General features: G+C 41.7%; 1 protein-coding gene and 1 non-coding gene across 2 annotated transcripts in view; one reads left to right on the plus strand and one right to left on the minus strand.

Annotated features, from left to right (window-relative positions):
* Nucleotides 1–22,001, plus strand: part of LOC115140614 (RNA-binding motif, single-stranded-interacting protein 2-like) — a 62,739-nt gene that overhangs the window by 18,263 nt on the left and 22,475 nt on the right. Inside the window, exons 2-6 of the mRNA XM_029678966.2 lie at nt 1,353–1,519; nt 5,635–5,693; nt 6,090–6,181; nt 13,796–13,953; nt 16,876–16,955. Coding sequence (XP_029534826.1) covers nt 1,353–1,519; nt 5,635–5,693; nt 6,090–6,181; nt 13,796–13,953; nt 16,876–16,955 — 556 coding nt within the window. The remainder of the gene's footprint in view (nt 1–1,352; nt 1,520–5,634; nt 5,694–6,089; nt 6,182–13,795; nt 13,954–16,875; nt 16,956–22,001) is intronic.
* Nucleotides 6,592–6,648, minus strand: LOC115146409 (U7 small nuclear RNA). The gene has a single exon (XR_003866145.1). It is a non-coding gene; the product is annotated as a U7 small nuclear RNA (small nuclear RNA).

Genomic DNA, 22,001 nt, shown 5'->3' on the forward strand with positions numbered 1-22,001 from the left:
GAATAACTGATCCTCCCCATAGGCTATTGTAGCACCATCCAGAATGCTGAAGTGCTATAGGGAGAGTTTTCATAGGCTGGAATAGAGCTGTTATAAATGCATTAAGCAACTTGTTATAAACAGCAGGTCAGAGAATGCTGCTGTCCTGTGCCAGGCTCAGCTGACGGGTAACTCTTCTCAAATAGTATTTTGTTAATGATCATTGGGAGCTCTCGTCTCCTCATTTCCCCTTTGCTGTGACATATGTAACCGCGGTGCTTATGAACGTACAGACCTTGGACCTATTGTGGACTGAGCTGACCTCATTGTTTGAATTGTTTACTTTTTTCCCCCAGGGAGTCGAGCAACAGTTAGCAACGCTGTATTGTTGAGGAGACAATTGACTGAGAGAGGAGTGAGAGGGAAATGTCTGAACAACCGAGTTAAACCTGTGGTTTTGGAGTAGAGATAAAAGACTGTAAGCCCGACCAGATGTTTGTATCGTGTTTTGAAGTGCTCAGAGAGTGTGGTATGGGAGAAAAGACAGCTCATGACTTCTCACAAAGAACAAAAGGGAAACATTCATTGTTGGTGTATGTTGTTCTTTGAATCATTGGGTTTCGCTGTGCAAAGCAGAGGAATCTTCTGCGGTTTTGAAAGTTTTGATAGTGAAAAAAGGACCAGTTGCCCAGTATGGAGTAAGCAGAAAAGAGGCCCATTTTCCCAATATGACCTAGACAGCAAAGAGGCCCCACGTTCACTTCAGAATGCAGTATTGGTGAGTGTTGACATGAGGGCTGTGTGATATCGTTTTACGCTTCTCTCACACAATCGCCTGTCTCTTGTGCCTCCATTTTGAAGCCGTGTTCGCTAAAAACCGTGGTTTGAGTTTTAGTCCTTTTGAAAGGTAACAGCTGTAACAATTCAAAGAACCCTGTGAATAATTTATGAAAATGTAAGGTACCTGAACTGAATACACTCCCACACAGGTTCTTAACTGGCTAGAAAGAGAAGAATCTTCCAACTCACACTCCCACCATTTTATAATATTTTTCCATTCCAAAATCATGACTAAATCGTTTATCATCTCCGTGGTCTACCAGAAGACCCAAGGGAGCTTTAGTGCCTTCATGACACAGCGCTTCCCGATATATGATAAGTAACAGACAAATTCAAATCAGGACCTCGTAGCCAGTTCCAATGCTGATTTTCAATCTTTCTTCTAATCAAGGACTGATTTAGACATAGGACACAGTAGTCCGGATTTCCAGGCTTGAATTTGAATACCTCTGATACATAATCTCTCTCGCTCTCTCTCTCTCTCTCTCTCTCTCTCTCTCTCTCTCTCTCTCTCTCTCTCTCTCTCTCTACAGCAATCATATGTGTCCTCCAGCCACCAGATGGCACCCCCCAGTCCCAACACCAACAGCAGCAGCAACAGCAGTGTCGGGGGAGTGGATCAGCTGAGTAAAACTAACCTGTACATCCGCGGTCTTCACCCCGGGACTACAGACCAGGACCTGGTTAAGCTATGCCAGCCGTAGGTCTTCTTCTCCTACTTGCCCACTTTCTTTTACACGGGTTGGGTGAAGTTGCCTCTAGATGCTGATTTAAGATCAGTTTAGTATTTTCATCCTGGTGGTTAGGAGCGGGATAAACCAATCCTAGATCTGTGCCCACAGGTGAATTCTACCTGGAGCTCTTCAATAGGTGCTACTTTGCCACAAAGTGACTACAGTTATTACTGTCAGGCTACCTATATAAGAGCCTACCCTCAGATCAGAACTGGTTGACTTTGCTGCATTATGATTGGCTATACAACCTACACGTGTTGCGACAAGGGTTGTTGTGGCTGTATATTCTAAACAGACTGGTGAGCCTCAGCAGGAGAAAACCAAACCCCCCCCCCACACACACACACACACACACACACACACACACACACACACACAACACATACAGTCAAAAAAGGCAGGCTTGCTTTCACTAACAAATAGTGTAACATCCAGAAAAACCACACCAGGAGGGTAACAGGAGGTAGGGGCTTAGGTGCTGGGGAGTGTGGGAGCGTGAAACAGAAGCAACAATGTGGACACACACTGAGTGTGTCCCAATAATATATCCTTTCTCCTGAAGCGTGCACTTGTTCACTACTTCCAACAAATCTTAAAGCATTGGATTGGTGGAGCCATGGGCTAGTTAGAGTTTCCACCATATTTATTATCAAATCAGTGAAGGGAAGTGACAATTGCACACTTTGGGAAGAAGGAGAGAGAATTGGTATGCAGACATAGCCTCTGTTTTTAGCATACAGTTTGGATGCATTCTAATTATTTTAATTGCTATTTAAAACAGAAAACTCGGACTTAACAGGGTAAAGCCTGGAGATTGACATCAAGTTGGAGAGGGAGGGGTGGGTTTGTGTAATATGTGTTGGAGTAGGGGAGGTGGGGGGCATTGGCGGAGAAGCGAACCTTGGAGGTGAAATGCAATTGACTGGGAAAAGAATAGCATGGCATGCTGGGTAAAGAATGCCACAGGCCTGTAAGTGGGTCAGAGTTAAGACCTTCTACCCCATCCTCCCCTCCCTACGACACACACACACACACACACACACACACACACACACACACACACACACACACACACACACACACACACACACATACACACACTTTACAACAACTGTTGATGAAGTTGAGGTAGGAGCAAGGTCAGAGAGTTACTGCCACACAACCTTTGAACTGTTCAACAGGATGCATGACTTTGTTAATGACAACACAAAATATTTCTCTCTCTCTCCATTACAAAAGAGGGCACATCCCCACCAAAAAGTTAGTGGGCATTGAGTGTATATGTATGGCCGTGGTCATATGGCTCAAGGTAGAAATGTCCTCCTATTCACAAATCTAAAATCCGATTACCGAACTTCAAATTGTAACCTTAAAACCTTTTGTGACTAGGGGGCAGTATTTTCATTTTTGGAAAAATAACGTTCCCGTAGTAAATGGGATATTTTGTCAGGACAAGATGCTAGAATATGCATATAATTGACAGCTTAGGATAGAAAACACTCTAAATTTTCCAAAACTGTAAAAACATTGTCTGTGAGTATAACAGAACTGATATTGCAGGCGAAAGCCTGGGAAAAATCCAATCCGGAAGTGCCTCATGTTTTGAAAGCGCTGCGTTCCAATGCGTCCCTATTGAGTAGTGAATGGGTAATCAACCAGATTACTTTTTCTCCGTATTCCCCAAGGTGTCTACAGCATTGTGACATAGTTTTACACATTTATGTTGAAGAATACCCGTAAGCGGCTACATTGCGCAACTGGTCACCTGATGGCTCCCAGAGTGATTCTCGCATAAAATACAGAGGTAGCCATTATTCCAATCTGTCCTACTGAAAAACCAATTGTCCCGGGGGATATATTATCGAATAAATATTTGAAAAACACCTTGAGGATTGATTATAAACAACGTTTGCCATGTTTCTGTCGATATTATGGATCTAATTTTGATTTTTTTCCCGGCGTTTTGGTGACTGCAATTTCCGGGCGATTTCTCAGCCAAATGTGAAGAACAAACGGAGCTATTTCACCTACAAAAATAATATTTTGGGAAAAAAGGAACATTGGCTATCTAACTGGGAGTCTCGTGAGTGAAAACATCCGAAGCTCATCAAAGGTAAACAATTGAATTTGATTGCTTTTCTGATTTCCGTGACTAAGTTACCTGCTGCTAGCTGGACAAAATGCTATGCTAGGCTATCGATAAACTTACACAAATGCTTGTCTAGATTTGGCTGTAAAGCATATTTTGAAAATCTGAGATGACAGGGTGATTAACAAAAGGCTAAGCTGTGTCTCAATATATTTAACTTGTGATTTTCATGAATAGGAATATTTTCTAGGAATATTTATGTCCGTTGCGTTATGCTAATTAGTGTCAGCCGATGATTACGCTCCCTCATGCGGGATGGGGAGTCAGAGGTTTTAACCAACAGAGGAATGAAAGAAGATCTGACTCTGTGTCAGAGTTTAGGGGCAACTTCATGTGTGGCTAACGGCCAGGCTTTAGGACCCAGAGGTGGAAAGAGAGTGTGGGAGCAGAGGACAGTCGAGAAAGAGAGAGGGGACAGGAAGGGGTGAAGGATCCAGTTACACTTTACACTCCACCCCAGTACTCTGTTAGGGCCAGCTTGTGGAACACCAGCCGCCCTCGCTGACTGCATTACACAGAGACAGTGGAGGGAAGGACCTCTCTCTCTCTCTGACTAGCAGAAGTCAGGATGGCCGAGCGGTCTAAGGCACTGCGTTCAGGCCGCAGTCTCCACGTAGGTTTGAATCCCACTTCTGACATCCATTTTATTTCACTATCCTATACCATTGTACTGTAAAGTTACACTGCATACTACTAAGAAGTCCTTTAAATGTCCTATTCTACTGCTCTTTGTTTATATTGTAGGAAATTTGGGGGGTAGCCCCGACCGGGATTCAAACCTGGGTTCAGCGACTGTCAAGCCAACACCTTAATTAACTCTATTATGTTTTGCTATATTTTTCCTGCTATACAGGACAGTCTGTGTCACATTAGACAGTCAGTTCTCTAAAGTGCCACCATTTTGGTCGAATAGGCCTATGTTCATAAATATTTGCTGTGTTCATAAATATTTGCTGTGTTCATAAATATTTGCTGTGTTCATAAATATTTGCTATGTTCATAAATATTTGCTGTGTTCATAAATATGTGTTCATAAATATTTGCTGTGTTCATAAATATTTGCTGTGTTCATAAATATTTGTTGTGTTCATAAATATTTGCTGTGTTCATAAATATTTGTTGTGTGACCTCAAATCTTTATTTGGTAGCACCAGTGCCCTTAGAAAAATATTCACCCAGATAATACATTGAACAGCAAAACTGAAGTTGTGCTTTTGGGTTTGGGAGCAAGCAAAGTTGTTACATTTGTTTGTTTGTTTCATGTCCCATGAGCCCTGGCTGTTTTTACATTTGTATCATCATCAGAGTGGCGTGCCATAATCAGAGTGGCGTGTATTGTGAGCATGTTGATACGATACTTTGTATCATTTGACCTCTAACCTGTGAGAGTGAAATTCAGCCACACTTGATGGACAGTAGAAGTGATTTGCTTCTGTATTGATAAAAGCAGGGGCGCAACTTTGGTTTTAGAAGTCCTGTCAATCCTGTCAGCCTACCCAACCGCTCGGAGGCATCTGCATGGTCCTAAAGCACACCATTGCCTTATTTTGTATCACATTCAATGATTAAACTGGGGGGGACAAAAATGCAATTTCAGAATGTGGACATGTCCCCCCCATCCCCAGTGAAAGTTGCAATCCTGGATAAAAGTAAATAATATTTGTTAGTCTTCACCTGGATTTTACTACGTGAAAAACAAGGCTTTTATACGTTTCAAAATTACGTACTGCTTGCCTATTGGTCTGATTTGTGTGTGTGTGTGTGTGTGTGTGTGCGTGCGTGCGTGCGTGCGTGCGTGTGTGCGCATGCATAATTACCCAGCATTAGGAAGTGTTTGTGTCTAAATGTTAGGGAGGATACACAAAATGTCCGATAGTCACCCCCTCCTCATATGGTCTGATGATGTCATGTTTATGTGTTTTTGTTTTGAAGATATGGGAAGATTGTTTCCACCAAGGCCATCCTGGACAAAACCACCAACAAGTGCAAAGGTGAGAGTTCAGAGTTCAACAGGTTGTTTGGTTCATGGCAAGGATGCCACTTACATTTAACCTGGAAAGATAGTGTTAGTGTCTAGTGTTGTGTTGTTGACTGTGTCTCCTTAAACAAGCTCATGGATTTATGGACTCAAACTCGATCACAACTGCATTATACAATATTTGATGGTATTAGGCTATATAATATAATGTTAAAGTATTAGTCTGGTTACAGGTCTACTAATATACTGTATAAATCTATAAATCCACTAAACTTTAGACATTTTACAGATTGTCTTTAGACTTTAAACACCTGTAGTTAATCTAACAGCCATTTGAATTACAATCTTACTTATCAATCATGAACATTTTGTACAAATATAAAAATGTGTGTGTATATGTGTTGTGTAGGCTATGGCTTTGTGGACTTTGACAGTCCGACAGCGGCCCAGAAAGCAGTGACCTCCCTGAAGTCCAGTGGTGCCCAGGCTCAGATGGCCAAGGTAAGACACACACTCATTTACATCAACTCCACACACTCACTTGATATATTCACAGTCACACATGACCTGTTATAAACGTTTCTATTAGGAGTTCAATCACAACATCAATGTGACTCCTTACATCCTCAATTTCTTTATTTCTTTGCCAAACTCATATGAAAAAAATGCTATTGTATACTATAAAGACTTTACTGTAGTATTCATTGTAGTGTATTTACTGTAGTATACTGTAGTATTTACAGTTAGCTATAGTATAAAGAAAACTATAAGAAAACTGTAGTATATACTATAGTAATTAATGTACTGTTTTCTGGATTGTAGTATACTTTAATATTTACTGTAGTGTTTTTGCGGACATTACTGTAGTATTTACTATAGTGTTTTTGTTTTATTTTCTGTGACTTGGAAGTGGAGGCTTTCTCCTTCAGGAAACCTACTGGAGAAATACTAAAAGAGCAGATTTACCCTAACCTGTATGTAGGTAGGACTGGGGTCTGAACGGATAGTTCAGCGCTTCTGCTCTTTTCTAGAACTTGTAGGGAACATCATATATGATCTATACTTTGCATGTCGGTTTTTCACATATTGGTGGCACAAATTGCAATATAGGGGAATGGGCAGGGTATATGCAAATCAAATACTTTAGTATTTACTATAGTGTGACTGAAACGAATTGCAAAAATCGCTGAAGTTGGAGACTTTTATCTCCCTCACCAACTTCAAACATCTGCAATCTGAGCAGCTAACCGATCGCTGCAGCTGTACATAGTCTATCGGTAAATAGCCCACCCATTTTTACCTACCTCATCCCCATACTGTTTTTATTTATTTTACTTCTCTGCTCTTTTGCATACCAATATCTCTACCTGTACATGACCATCTGATCATTTATCACTCCAGTGTTAATCTGCAAAATTGTAATTATTCGCCTACCTCCTCATTCCTTTTGCACACAATGTATATAGACTCTCTTTTTTTCTACTGTGTTATTGACTTGTTAATTGTTTACTCCATGTGTAACTCTGTGTTGTCTGTTCACACTACTATGCTTTATCTTGGCCAGGTCGCAGTTGCAAATGAGAACTTGTTCTCAACTAGCCTACCTGGTTAAATGAAGGTGAAATAAAAAATATAAAAAAATTAAAAAGGGTAGTGTTTTTGCAGAGATTACTGTAGTATTGACTACAGTTTTTTTTCGGATATTACTGTAGTATTTACTATAGTATCCTACAGTATACTACAACATTGTACTACACATGATCGAGGGATACTACAGTGTTGAGTATACTATTCTACAGTATACTACAGTTTACTATAGAATTCTGTAGTAAGTACTGTAGAATTCTATAATAAACTGTAGTATTTATTTTATGTGGGAGTGTTCAGCAAACCTGAACATTCAAATAATTTATTTGATTTGATGGGGAATTGACAGTTAGTTCTGCCAAGTTGGCATCTATATTGAACTACAAAAAGGAGAGACAGTGTTCATGCAAACACACTCCCTCCAACATTCCCAGTGGTTACAAAGGTGAGCTCTTATACTGTATGTTGTTATGGCCTGAATGGTGATAAGTGTTCTCTTGGCACCTTCTCAAGATCTTAGTTAGCTGGCAGTTGGCTGGGTGGGAGGGTAAAGAGGTCACAGCATCTGAGGAGAACAGGAAGTCTATCAGATGGAATGGAACTGGTTGTTTCTCCTCTTCCCTCTCTTGACTCTTCCTCTCCTCTTCACCTCTATTCTCACATCTCCCCTGGCCCCTTTTCACCCATCACTCTCTCCCTCTTTCCCTCCTCCTTTGTGTGACTAGCAATATGTGTGTCCTGCTAAGCGGCTCCTGCTGTGGGCCTTGTCCCAAGCTCTTTGTGTGGGTGTTTGCAGTCAAAGGGACTGTTGTGGGCCCATTAAGCTTATCCCTCTGTGCCTCTCAGGCCAGAGAGGCACATTGAGAGGGCCCCGGGAAGGGTGCCACCGCACCCGCCGTCAATGACAATGACAATGAGCTGGCCTGTGCCTGCCTGGGTTTGTATCTGGGCCTGGGGCTAGCACTAATTGTTTACTTCATGTGTAACTCTGTGTTGTCTGTTCACACTGCTATGCTTTATCTTGGCCAGGTCGCAGTTGCAAATGAGAACTTGTTCTCAACTAGCCTACCTGGTTAAATAAAGGTGAAATAAAAATAAAATAAAAAACTATAGGACTACAATCACTCCAACCTGGCCCTGCCACAGGGTCCAAGTCACTTCACTACTACAGAGCGAAGATGGAGCAGCACAGGAATTAATACACTAACTTCAGAATTAAGACGGGCCTTGCAACTGAAAATCAGGGTCCATCTAATCACTCCTCCTGCTACCCAGATAATGTATCCAAACACTCACTGTAATAGAAGTTAGAACACAATAGTCTAACTTACATAAACAGTATACAGTGGCAAGAGAAAGTATGTGACCCTTTGGAATTACCTGGACTTGCATTAATTGGTTATAACATTTGATCTTCATCTAAATCACAACAATAGACAAACACAGTCTGCTTAAACTAATAACACACACACAATTATATGTTTGCATGTCTTTATTGAACACCGTGTAAACATGCACAGTGCAGGGTGGAAAGAGTATGTGAACCCTTGGTTTTAAAAGCTGGTTGACCCTACTTTGGCAGCAATACCCTCAACCAAACATTTTCTGTAGTTGTGAATCAGACCTGCACAACAGTCAGGAGGAATTTTGGACCATTCCTCTTTACTAAACTGTTTCCGTTCAGCAATATTCTTGGGATGTTTGGTGTGAACCGCTCTCTTGAGGTCCTGCCACAGCATCTCAATCGGGTTGAGGTCAGGACTCTTACTAGGCCACTCCAGAAGGCGTATTTTCTTCTGTTGAAGCCATTCTGTCGTTGACTTACTTTTGTGTTTTGGGTCGTTGTCCCGTTGCATCACCCAACTTCTGTTGAGCTTCATTTGGCGGACAGATAGCTTTACATTCTCCTGCAAAATGTCTTGATAAACTTGGGAATTCATTTTTCCATTGATGATAGCAAGCTGCCCAGGCCTTGAGGCAGCAAAGCAGCTCCATACCATGATGCTCCCTTCACCATACTTTACAGTTGGGATGAGGTTTTGATGTTGGTGTGCTGTGCCTTTCTTTCTCCACACGTATGTTGCCTTTCCTTCCTCGCCTCCAGACCGTAGTCAGGACGGCTCAGGGGAGCCTTCACTTGCTAGCTCCGGGGCCAGGGCAATTTACGGATGCTCTGGGGAAATTCCCACATTTGGGGATCTTATCTGCTGCTAATGACGAGTTAGTCTGGAATTCCACTGAAATAGTTCACTTTTATTAAAACTTGTACATCATTTGAGGTAGTCTGAATGACAAAATAAAATAGTGGGCTATTGGAGCAAAAGAGCGTTGCTCATAGTACGTACGGCTACATCCTCATCACACAATATTGCATTCACAACCCGAAAGTTAACTTACTGCGTTACCCATAATGCACTTCAGTGTTTTAAAGCTATACCCATACTTTATCAACACATAGTGTTGTGTGTTCCTTCCAAACAACTCAACTTTAGTTTCTTCTGTCCACAGAATATTTTGCCAGTAGCGCTGTGGAACATCCAGATGTTCTTTTGCGAAGTTCAGACGTGCAGCAATGTTTTTTTAGGACAGCAGTGGCTTCTTCCGTGGTGTCCACCCATGAACACCATTCTTGTTTAGTGTTTTACGTAGTGTAGACTCGTCAACAGAGATATTAGCATCTTCCAGAGATTTCTGGAAGTCTTTAGCTGACACTCTAAGATTCTTCTTAACCTCATTGAGATCTGCGCTGTGCTCTTGCAGTCATCTTTGCAGGACAGCCACTCCTAGGGAGAGTAGCAACAGTGCTAAACGTTCTCCATTTATAGACAGTTTGTCTTACCGTGGACTGATGAACGTCAAGGCTTTTAGAGATACTTTTAACTCTTTCCAGCTTTATACAAGTCAACAATTCTTAATCTTGCGTCTTCTGAGATCTCTTTTGTTCGAGGCATGGTTCACATCAGGCAGTGCTTCTTGTGAATAGCAAACTCAAATTCTGTGTGTTTTTTATAGGGCAGGGCAGCTCTAACCAACATCTCCAATCTCGTCTCAATGATTATACTCCAGGTTAGCTGACACCTGACTCCAATTAGCTTTTGTAGAAATCATTAGCCTAGGGGTTCACATACTTTTTCCAACCTACACTGTGAATGTTTAAATGATGTATTCAATATAGATAAGAAATATACAATAATTTGTGAGTTATTAGTTTAAGCAGATTGTGTTTGTCTGTTGTTGTGACTTAGATGAAGATTGTTATGACCAATTTATACAGAAATCCAGATAATTGCAAAGGGTTCACATACCTTTTCTTGCTACTGTAACTGAGAAGTTGGTAGTGGCCAAAACAGTGGAGAGTGCCCTATTAGAAGTCATTTTGGGCCTGTGAGCTACAGTGAGCTGCTCTGCATCATGGCCTGGCCTTCTGAGCTGGGCTTATGGGTTGTTAGGTTACCCAGGTATAACTCAGTCTGTGATTAAAAGGCAAGGAGAAAACCACAGACACTCACAGTGATGACCACCCTGTTTTGTTCATCCCTGATTTAAACAGTATCTGTCTAAATCTGAAATCAGACACTAAAGTAAAATATATTTGCATTAGTCAGGTTATTTCCTTGTACGTACTGTCACTGAATGTGGGTCATGTTGTTGTCATGTTTGTAATGGGTTTCTTCCTCCTCAGAGGAGGAGGAGTAGTAGGAAGGATTGGTGGACCAAAATGCAGCGTGGTTTGTATCCATAATGTCATTTAATGGAAAATGAATACAAAATACAAAAGACCAAGAGAATCAAAATGAAACCCGAAACAGTCCCGAATGATGCAAACACTGAAACTGAAAAATAATCATCCACAACTCAAAGGTGAAACCAGGCTACCTAAGTATGGTTCTCAATCAGGGACAACGATTGACAGCTGCCTCTGATTGAGAACCATACCAGGCCAAACACAGAAATCCCAAATCATAGGAAAAATAACATAGACTGCCCACCCGAGCTCACACTCCGACCATACTAAAACAAAGACAAAACAAAGGAACTAAGGTCAGAACGTGACAATGTTTCCAGTGTGTTGATACTTTAACAGTGTGGGCCATGCTGAGCGTTATCATAACTCCCAGCCAGTCAGTCGTCTCTACAGAGGAGTGTCTATGGGGCTAGCTTTGGGGCTAGCTTTGGTGCTGTCTATGGGACTGGCTATAGGGCTGGCTGTGTGGCTGTCTATGGGATGGCTATGGGGCAGGATATTGGGCTGGCTATGGGCTTTCTATAGGGCTGCCTGCGGGGGCGACTATGGGGCTGTTTAGTGGCTGGCTTGTGGGCTGTCTATGGGGCTGGCTGTGTGGCTGTCTATGGGGTGGCTATGGGGCAGGATATTGGGCTGGCTATGGGCTTTCTATAGGGCTGCCTACGGGGGTGACTATGGGGCTGTTTAGTGGCTGGCTTGTGGGCTTTCTATGGGGCTGCCTAAGGGGGTGTCTATGGGGCAGTTTATGTGACTGTTTATGGGTCTGTTTATGGGCTGTCTTTGGGCTTGGTGGGGAGGGACAGGGAAATAATGGAAAGTGATATAAATCAACAGCTCTTTGATTTCTAGAGAGCCTTCCTTTCTGCGTACAGACGTCAGCTCACACTCACCACCAGCTCGTCACCATAGATGCATACTGAGCAAGACTCCGGGGTTGTGTGTCACCAGGGGAGAGAGAAGAAATAGAGAGGGAGAGTTGGATAAAAAGAGAGAAAGAGCAATGAAGAGATTCCATTTCACATGTGGTGTGCTTGGGTGTGGTCCAGACATAATTTGAATATCAGCATCAGAGGAACAGTTTAAGAGATGTTGTCCCCGCACGCAGAACAGGATTAGATAGATCAGTCAGTCTTATCTATATTATATGACTGGTCACAGTGCCACTGAGTTGTGTAACAAGGAAGTGTCTCCTTAACCACCAATGTGGTTTAAATCCCAGAAATTAGACTTTCCCTCACGTTGAATCCTGGTTAATTTAAGGAGATTTCTATTTATTGTGAGGACAGGCCAACACAACGTGACATTGAGAAGTGTTTCAGGATGCTGTGTGTTGACATGCTTCCGTACCATAAATCCACCCAGGAATTCCTCATTGTCAGATCAACAAAGTGACAAGCATTGTACAACACCCAGCTCAACTCCTGCTGAACTGTGCAAACTGAGGGTGTGTCCCAAATGCACCCTATTCCCTATGTAGCGCAATACTTTAGACCTCAAACTGAAGCTACAGTTTGTGTTCTTCGGCTCTCCTGTCTATTTGACTTAGGATCAAGCTGACTCTTTGCTTATGAATCAACAGAGATAAGTGTGGACTTACTGGTCTGTTGAATGAACCTATATTTTGGCTCAGTTTCTGTCCTAAAGGAGGGAGATGGAAATGGAGGGAACAGCGGGATGTAGTGCAGTCATATGGGGTGGTGTCACTTGTGTGGATGGTGTTTTTGACTGGTGGTGACGAGGTGTATGTTGATCTGTAATTTAGACTTGACTGAAATGCTAGCTTTAAACACTGTATCTAAACCTTAGCTCATATCCTCTCTATTACTCCCTGGGGCATGAACCTGGTAACCTGATATTCACTATCACATATCATAACAAGTTGTTGTTTCCTCATGCTCTCTCAAATGTTGCGTAAAACCCTTTGTGAGAGGGAAAGAGAGACTGTGGGAAAGACTGTATCAGGAGAGAGAGAGAGACTTTTGCATGAGACAGGGAGAAAATACTGTACAGTCAGACGCTTTTGTAGTTCCTCCCTCTATCTGCTCTCCCACTGTACCCCCCTCTATTTTCTTTGCTTTTCAATGCTCCTCATTCCCCCTAGTCTCTCCCACCCCCTCTAGTTTTCTCCTTTACCTCCTTCAGTTACAGCAGGTTGTCAGATAGAAGCACAACTCATATGAACAAACCCACTCCTCCCCCATCATTCAATTCTCCCCCTTTTCATGCCCTTCCTCCTGAATATTACTTGCCTTTCTCCTCTCCCCTGTTTGTTGAAGCTCCCTCTTCCATCCCTCCTCCCCTCCTCTCCCTGCATTTGGCCCAGCCCCGACTCACCCGGTTGCCAAGCTCATGTTGTTGTGCTAACTCTAAACTTCACACCTGGTTTCCTGTATGTTTCTACATAGTCTCACAAGGTTTCACTTTTGAGCTCTGGAATCGGAATCTTCTCTCATTCCTCTTTTATTCATTCTTCTGGTCTGGGCTCTTTTTCAGTCCTTCCACATTTCCACATACTTTTCCTGCATTATAATGCTTACATTTCCTAGTAGCTGCATGTGTTTTTAAGAGGTGAAAAGTGCTCTTGTACTCACAAAAGCACTCACATACAACCCACATTCAGTCATAAACCACTGAGAATACTAATTTGTTATATCGTATATCTTTCATGACCATGACGTCACAAATATATCTAACAGAATTTAAACAGTGAATGTAAAACCTCTTTGTTTGTGATTACACACTGTGAGTCTGATTTACCCTGTCTGTCTGTTTTCCTTATGCAGCAACAGGAGCAGGACCCCACCAACCTGTACATCTCCAACCTGCCTGTGTCCATGGACGAGCAGGAGCTGGAGAGCATGCTCAAGTCCTTCGGCCAGGTCATCTCCACACGCATCCTCCGCGATGCCAACGGGATCAGCCGTGGCGTTGGCTTCGCCAGGTACACACTACATGCTACACCAGTAGCATCTTTGGCAACGTGTTAAACTAGTAGCTAAAACTACATGTTACAATAGTAGCAGTGGTGTAGTGGAGGGTATATGCAGGAATATGGCATGTACCCACTTTTTTTATTGGGCATTGCGTATACTCACTTCTTAATCCCCCTGATGCATATCAAAGTAGTGTAGTGGAGGTATACGTTGTTTCAATGAAAAATACCTATGGAACAGATCAGAATGTTTAGCTTAACATTTTGATAAACTATTATTTCTTCTTATTCTAAGCACAGCAATGTGCACATGGCGTTAGGCCTACAGTACACATGCATGTTCCAACACGTGAATATTCCAAAATGCAATTTGTGGGAAAACACTGTTCTAAAATGCACATGTGAACGGTTTCATGGACAGAGATGGAAATATTCATTAGAAAATTTGAAAGAGGAGAGATTTAAAGATGCAACAACTATTATGGGTTGCTAATATGACTAGGATAATGCTTTTGGCTGCTAGACAATGAAAGAAAGATGATTTGACAACCAATAGAAGAGGAGAGTGAAAATTATGCTGATGCTAATGATAGGCCTAAACATCTTCTGGTAGATAGAAAGGCTTTCCCAAAAACCTTCGCTATTAAATGTTAACTAGCTACAAAGTAGTCTACCTGGCAGAATGATATGATTATTTGCATCAATCCAGTGGCCATTTGTTCTACAAACTCCATCTCATGTGAGCTACAGAAACACCGCCCACCAAGCAACAGTGCTAGGTGCCTACACACTTTAATTAAAGGGTAACTACACTCAAAAATCGAAATTTCTTAGATTTTTCTCAGATCTCAAAAGTGGTGTCCTGATGTGGTTTAAGCATTGTTGTGCAATTTTGTTGTTTTTCTATAAAACAAACTGTGAATTTATCTAGGTTTCAATCCAATTGCCAAAAGAGTTTAATGAGCTACAGAAACACCGCCCACCAAGCAACAGTGCTAGGTGCCTACACACTTTAATTAAAGGGTAACTACACTCAAAAATCGACATTTCTTAGATTTTTCTCAGATCTCAAAAGTGGTGTCCTGATGTGGTTTAAGCATTGTTGTGCAATTTTGTTGTTTTTCTATAAAACAAACTGTGAATTTATCTAGGTTTCAATCCAATTGCCAAAAGAGTTTAATGCGAATATTCTAACATCAGCATAAAATGTGCATTTTCCCACCAGAGATGTGCTTCCATCAAACTGACTTGTGGGTAAAAGCCTATGGGTGATGACGTAGTACACATGAACATTTATTTTGCGGTTAAATTCCGATCATGTACCGAATAATTCATCGTAACATACTTCATCTGTAGCCTAATAAACTGCATACTTTCCCGAGTCTAAATGGGAGTACCACACAACATGTCATCGCGTGACTCTAAATTTACTTCAATATGATAGTTGCTATATCAATGTTTGCTCCTAAAAGCGTGTCCACCACCATTTCTCGCATAATTCATTTTACAGACACAAAACGACACACATTGTCTAGCGTATTTTGTTTTTGTCGACATTTGGTGAGTTTACAGACGAATTTGCTGTTTCAGTCCGGCCTGTTTTTTATCCAACATGTTATTTACTGGAATAAAAAGGTTGGATGGTAATATAGACAGCGAAACAAAATAATTAAGGACAAATCAGAAACCTGTGAATTTCTGACTCAGTTGACAGGCTCATTCATCTATTTCAATGGTAGGCCTAATATTAACCTTGCACAGTACACATTTTTTTGCCAAATAAGAATATACCCACTTCTCCAGGCACTCCTACACCACTGATTAACAGAGAGGGGTAAGTTGAACCTAAGGGGTAAGTTTAGCCACCCTTGTATCTAGGAAATCATAACCAAAATTAATAATTTGACCAAATATTTTGGAAGAGGTCATTTTTTAATGGAGTCAGTGAAGGAAGAAACCACATGAAAAAATGGTTAGGTCCAAAAAACAGATTTTCACCAAGTCAAATGAATGTATAGTGTTAGAGGTTTCATGATGCTTGTATCTAAACCAAAGTAAATCATTTTAAGATTGTTCTGTAAATCAGTTGGGGTCTCTATAAGCTTCAATATGAGGTCCTAAACAGAATGAAGTGCATCCTTGTAGCCAAGGCTATAAATTAGCATTTTTCATTGGTAACACTGTTCCTCACAACTTTAAAAAGTTAGGAGCACCACATGGCATTGAGATACAACCTATATTGGTTCTATATGAATTCTAGCCACTTTTTAAGCACATGGTATGCACTAGAAACTAATATCTGACTGTAAAGACATTAATTTATTATAAAAGCTAAAATGTTGATACAAATACCTGTCATTGAAATTATTAAGTCATTTGTGGAATATTAGGTTTCTACATTACAATTTTCCGAAGGAGATGCATTACATTGACAATTGTACACTGTCTCTTTAAAAATGTCAGGCTTGTGATGATAACATGCAAGAGATCTCTCATTCATTCATTGCTCTGATTATTGATCTCCTGAAGAAGCTAACCATCACACTACCATCGCCATGCTTGACCGTTGGTATGAGGTTCTTACCGTGGAATGCAGTGTTTGGTTTTCGCCAGTCATAATGGGACCCATGTCGTCCAGAATGTTATACTTTTGACTCAACTGTCCATAGAACATTCTTCCAAGAGTCTTGATGATCATCCAGTTGCTTCCAGGTGCTTTTTGGCAAACTGTTTGGTTGACATGGGTCCTAATGCTCCTAATGTTTTGTACACTCAGTGTATTTGTTAGAAAGAATACTATATTTCCCCTGGCTGAGTGATGCTGAATGTACAAATGTGTTCAATTGACCCATCTCTTCCCTACATGCTATATCAGCAACAACAAGGGTCACACTGGGGTCTAATGGACTTGAATGTTTGACTTTGTTTCAGGATGGAGTCCACAGAGAAATGTGAAGCCATTATTCAACATTTTAATGGCAAATTCATTAAGACTCCACCAGGAGTTCCAGGTGAGCAGATCTTTCTACCTGTCTCATCTATGTGTTCTCCACCATGCCCAGATGTTATGATACCACCTCAGTCATTCACTTCAGATTGCAAATCAAGAGCTGTGTCCAGAAACAATCGCTATCCCCTACCCCCTACAAATGTGTGGAGATCTGAGAGGATTGGACCGATATAAGCAATATGGCAAAAGTTCAATCTAGCCTACACTATAAAAGAAAATCTAGTTGTTTCAACTAAATATTATTAATTAAGTAACTAGTTCCACTGTATTTTTTGTTTGTTTACTAAACATTTCGGTCAAAATGTTCGTTGAATTTAACATTTTTAGTTGGCCCAAACTTAGCTTCAACATGTGAAAACATAAATGTGTTTATTCAATTTGTCTAGAATTTTTTTTTTTTATGTTTTATTATTATGTTACCCCCAAAAATGACTGTGGACCTAGTTACACACAGACAGTGCTTATAACATACAATGTTTTCAACTTACATGTTTTATACACGTTGACACACGGTCTTTTATTTAGGTAAGATGTCAAAAATGATAGTTTCTAGTTCACTCCTTTCTCAATTGAAAATCATTCCCCCTCCTCAATCAATCAATCAATCAATCAATCAATCAATCAATCAATCAATCAATCAATCAATCAATCAATCAAATGTATTTATAAAGCCTTTTTTACATCAGCTGAGATCACAAAGTGCTATACAGAAACCCACCCTAAAACTCCAAACAGCAAGCAATGCCGATGTAGAAGCATGGTGGCTAGGAAAATCTCCATAGAATGGCCAAAACCTAGGAAGAAACCTAGAGAGGAACCAGGCTCTGAGGGGTGGCCAGTCCTCTTCTGGCTGTGCCAGGTGGAGATTATAACAGTACATGGCCAAGATGTTCAAACGTTCATAGATGATCAGCAGGGTCAAATAATAATAATCACAGTGGTTGTAGAGGGTGCAACAGGTCAGCACGTCAGGAGTACATGTCAGTTGGCTTTTCAGAGCCAATCATTCAGAGTTAGAGACAGCAGGTGCAGTAGAGAGAGAGAGTCGAAAACAGGTGGTCCGGTACAAGGTAGCATGTCCGGTGAACAGGTCAGGGTTCCATAGCCACAGGCAGAACAGTTGAAACTGGAGCAGCAGCACGACCAGGTGGACTGGGGACAGTAAGGAGTCATCAGGCCAGGTAGTCTGAGGCATGGTCCTAGGGCTCAGGTCCTCGAGAGAAGAGAAAGAGAGAGAGAGAGAAAGAGAGAGAGAGAATTAGAGGGAGCATACTTATATTCACACAGGACACTGGATAAGACAGGATAAATACTCCAGATATAACAGACTGATCCTAGCCCCCCGACACATAAACTACTGCAGCATAATTACTGGAGGCTGAGACAGGAGGGGTCCGGAGACACGGTTGCCCCGTCCGACTACAGGGCCAACCAGGCAGGATATAACCCCACCTACTTTGCCAAAGCACAGCCCCCACAACACTAGAAGGATATCTTCAACCACCAACTTACTACCCTGAGACAAGGCCGAGTATAGCCCACAAAGATCTCCCCCACGGCACGCACCCGAGGGGGGCGCCAACCCGGACAGGAAGATCACGTCAGAGACTCAACCCACTCAAGTGACGCACACTTCCTAGGGACGGCATGGAAGAGCACCAGTAAGCCAGTGACTCAGCCCCCGTAATAGGGATAGAGGCAGAGCATCCCTGTGGAGAGAGGGGAACCGGCCAGGCAGAGACAGCAAGGGTGGTTCGTCGCTCCAGTGCCTTTCTGTTCACCTTCACATCCCTGGACCAGAATATACTCAATCATAGGACCTACTGAAGAGATGAGTCTTCAATTTTATTTTATTTGACCTTTATTTCACCAGGTATGCAAGTTGAGAACAAGTTCTCATTTACAATTGCGACCTGGCCAAGATAAAGCAAAGCAGTTCGACACATACAACGACACAGAGTTACACATGGAGTAAAACAAACATACAGTCAATAATACAGTAGAAACAAGTCTATATACGATGTGAGCAAATGAGGTGAGATAAGGGTGGTAAAGGCAAAACAAGGCCACGGTGGCAAAGTAAATACAATATAGCAAGTAAAACACTGGAATAGTAGATTTGCAGTGGAAGAATGTGCAAAGTAGAAATAAAAATGATGGGGTGCCAAGGAGCAAAATAAATAAATAAATAAAATAAATAAATACAGTAGGGAAAGAGGTAGTTGTTTTGGCTAAATTATAGGTGGGCTATGTACAGGTGCAACAATCTGTGAGCTGCTCTGACAGCTGGTGCTTAAAGCTAGTGAGGGAGATAAGTGTTTCCAGTATCAGAGATTTTTGTAGTTCGTGCCAGTCATTGGCAGCAGAGAACTGCCTCGGCCAAAGAAAGAATTGGTTTTGGGGGTGAGCAGAGAGATATACATACTGGAGCGCATGCTACAGGTGAGTGATGCTATGGTGACCAGCAAGCTGAGATAAGGGGGGATTTTACCTAGCAGGGTCTTGTAGATGACATGGAGCCAGTGGGTTTGGCGACGAGTATGAAGCGAGGGCCAGCCAACGAGAGCATACAGGTCGCAATGGTGGGTAGTATATGGGGCTTTGGTGACAAAACGGATGGCACTGTGATAGACTGCATCCAATTTGTTGAGTAGGGTATTGGAGGCTATTTTGTAAATGACATCGCCGAAGTCGAGGATTGGTAGGATGGTCAGTTTTACAAGGGTATGTTTGGCAGCATGAGTGAAGGATTCTTTGTTGCGAAATAGGAAGCCAATTGTAGATTTAACTTTGGATTGGAGATGTTTGATGTGGGTCTGGAAGGAGAGTTTACAGTCTAACCAGACACCTAGGTATTTGTAGTTGTCCACGTATTCTAAGTCAGAGCCGTCCAGAGTAGTGATGTTGGACAGGCGGGCAGGTGCAGGCAGCGATCGATTGAAGAGCATGCATTTAGTTTTACTTGTATTTAAGAGCAATTGGAGGCCACGGAAGGAGAGTTGTATGGCATTAAAGCTTGCCTGGAGGGTTGTTAACACAGTGTCCAAAGAAGGGCCAGAAGTATACAGAATGGTATCGTCTGCGTAGAGGTGGATCAGAGACTCACCAGCAGCAAGAGCGACATCATTGATGTATACAGAGAAGAGAGTCGGTCCAAGAATTGAACCCTGTGGCACCCTCATAGAGACCGCAGAGGTCCGGACAGCAGACCCTCCGATTTGACACACTGAACTCTATCAGAGAAGTAGTTGGTGAACCAGGCGAGGCAATCATTTGAGAAACCAATGCTGTCGAGTCTGCCGATGAGGATGTGGTGATTGACGGAGTCGAAAGCCTTGGCCAGATCAATGAATATGGCTGCACAGTAATGTTTCTTATCGATGGCGGTTAAGATATCGTTTAGGACCTTGAGCGTGGCTGAGGTGCACCCATGACCAGCTCTGAAACCAGATTGCATAGCAGAGAAGGTATGATGAGATTCGAAATGGTCGGTAATCTGTTTGTTGACTTGGCTTTCGAAGACCTTAGAAAGGCAGGGTAGGATAGATATAGGATAAAGACTTAAAGGTCGAGACAGAGTCTGCGTCTCTCACATGAATAGGCAGACCATTCCATAGAAATGGAGCTCTATAGGAAAGCCCTGCCTCCAGCTGTTTGCTTAGAAATTCTAGGGACAATAGGGAGGCCTGTGTCTTGTGACCGTAGCGTACATGTAGGTATGTACGGCAAGAAAGATAGGTAGGAGCAAGCCCATGTAATACTGCAAAGTTTAACAGTAAAACCTTGAAATCAGCCCTAGCCTTAACAGGAAGCCAGTGTTGAGAGGCTAGCACTGCAGTAATATGATACATTTTTTTGGTTCTAGTCAAGATTCTAGCAGCCGTGTTTAGCACTAACTGAAGTTTATTTAGTGCTTTTCCGGTTTGCTGGAAAGTAGAGCATTGCAGTAGTCTAATCTAGAGGTCGACCGATTATGATTTTTCAACGCCGATACCGATACCAATTATTGGAGGACCAAAAAAAGCCGATACAGATTAATAGGCCGATTTTTAAATGTTTTTTTTATTTATTTGTAATAATGACAATTACAACAATACTAAATGAACACTTTTATTTTAACTTAATAAAATACATCAATCAAATCAATTTAGCCTCAAATAAATAATGAAACATGTTCAATTTGGTTTAAATAATGCAAAAACAAAGTGTTGGAGAAGAAAGTAAAAGTGCAATATGTGCCATGTAAAAAAGCTAACGTCTAAGTCCCTTGCTCAGAACATGAGAACTTATGAAAGCTGGTGGTTCCTTTTAGCATGAGTCTTCAATATTCCCAGGTAAAAAGTTTTAGGTTGAAGTTATTATAGGAATTATAGGACTATTTCTCTCTATACCATTTGTATTTCATATACCTTTGACTATTGGATGTTCTTATTGGCACTTTAGTATTGCCAGTGTAACAGTATAGCTTCCGTCCCTCTCCTCGCCCCTACCTGGGCTTGAACCAGGAACACATCTACAACAGCCACCCTCGAAGCATTGCTACCCATCGCTCCACAAAAGCCGTGGCCCTTGCAGAGCAAGCGGAACAACTACTCCAAGTCTCAGAGCGATTGACATTTGAAACGCTAGTAGTGCGCACCCCGCTGACTAACTAGCCATCTCACCTCGGTTACACCAGCCTAATCTCGGGAGTTGATAGGCTTGAAGTCATAAACAGCGCAATGAATGAAGCATTGCGAAGAGCTGCTAGCAAAAGCACGAAAGTGCTGTTTGAATTAATGCTTATGAGCCTGCTGCTGCCTACCACCGCTCAATCAGACTATCAAATATCAAATCATAGACTTAATTATAACATAATAACACACAGAAATACGAGCCTTAGGTCATTAATATGGTCAAATCCGGAAACTATAATTTCGAAAATAAAACGTTCCATATTTGATCTAACGAGTGGCATCCATAAGTCTAAATATTCCTGTTACATTTCATAACCTTCAATGTTATGTCATAATTACGTAAAATTCTGGCAAATTAGCTCGCAACGAGC

The sequence above is a fragment of the Oncorhynchus nerka genome, linkage group LG2 (assembly GCF_034236695.1).
Source record: "Oncorhynchus nerka isolate Pitt River linkage group LG2, Oner_Uvic_2.0, whole genome shotgun sequence".
NCBI lineage: Eukaryota > Metazoa > Chordata > Actinopteri > Salmoniformes > Salmonidae > Oncorhynchus > Oncorhynchus nerka.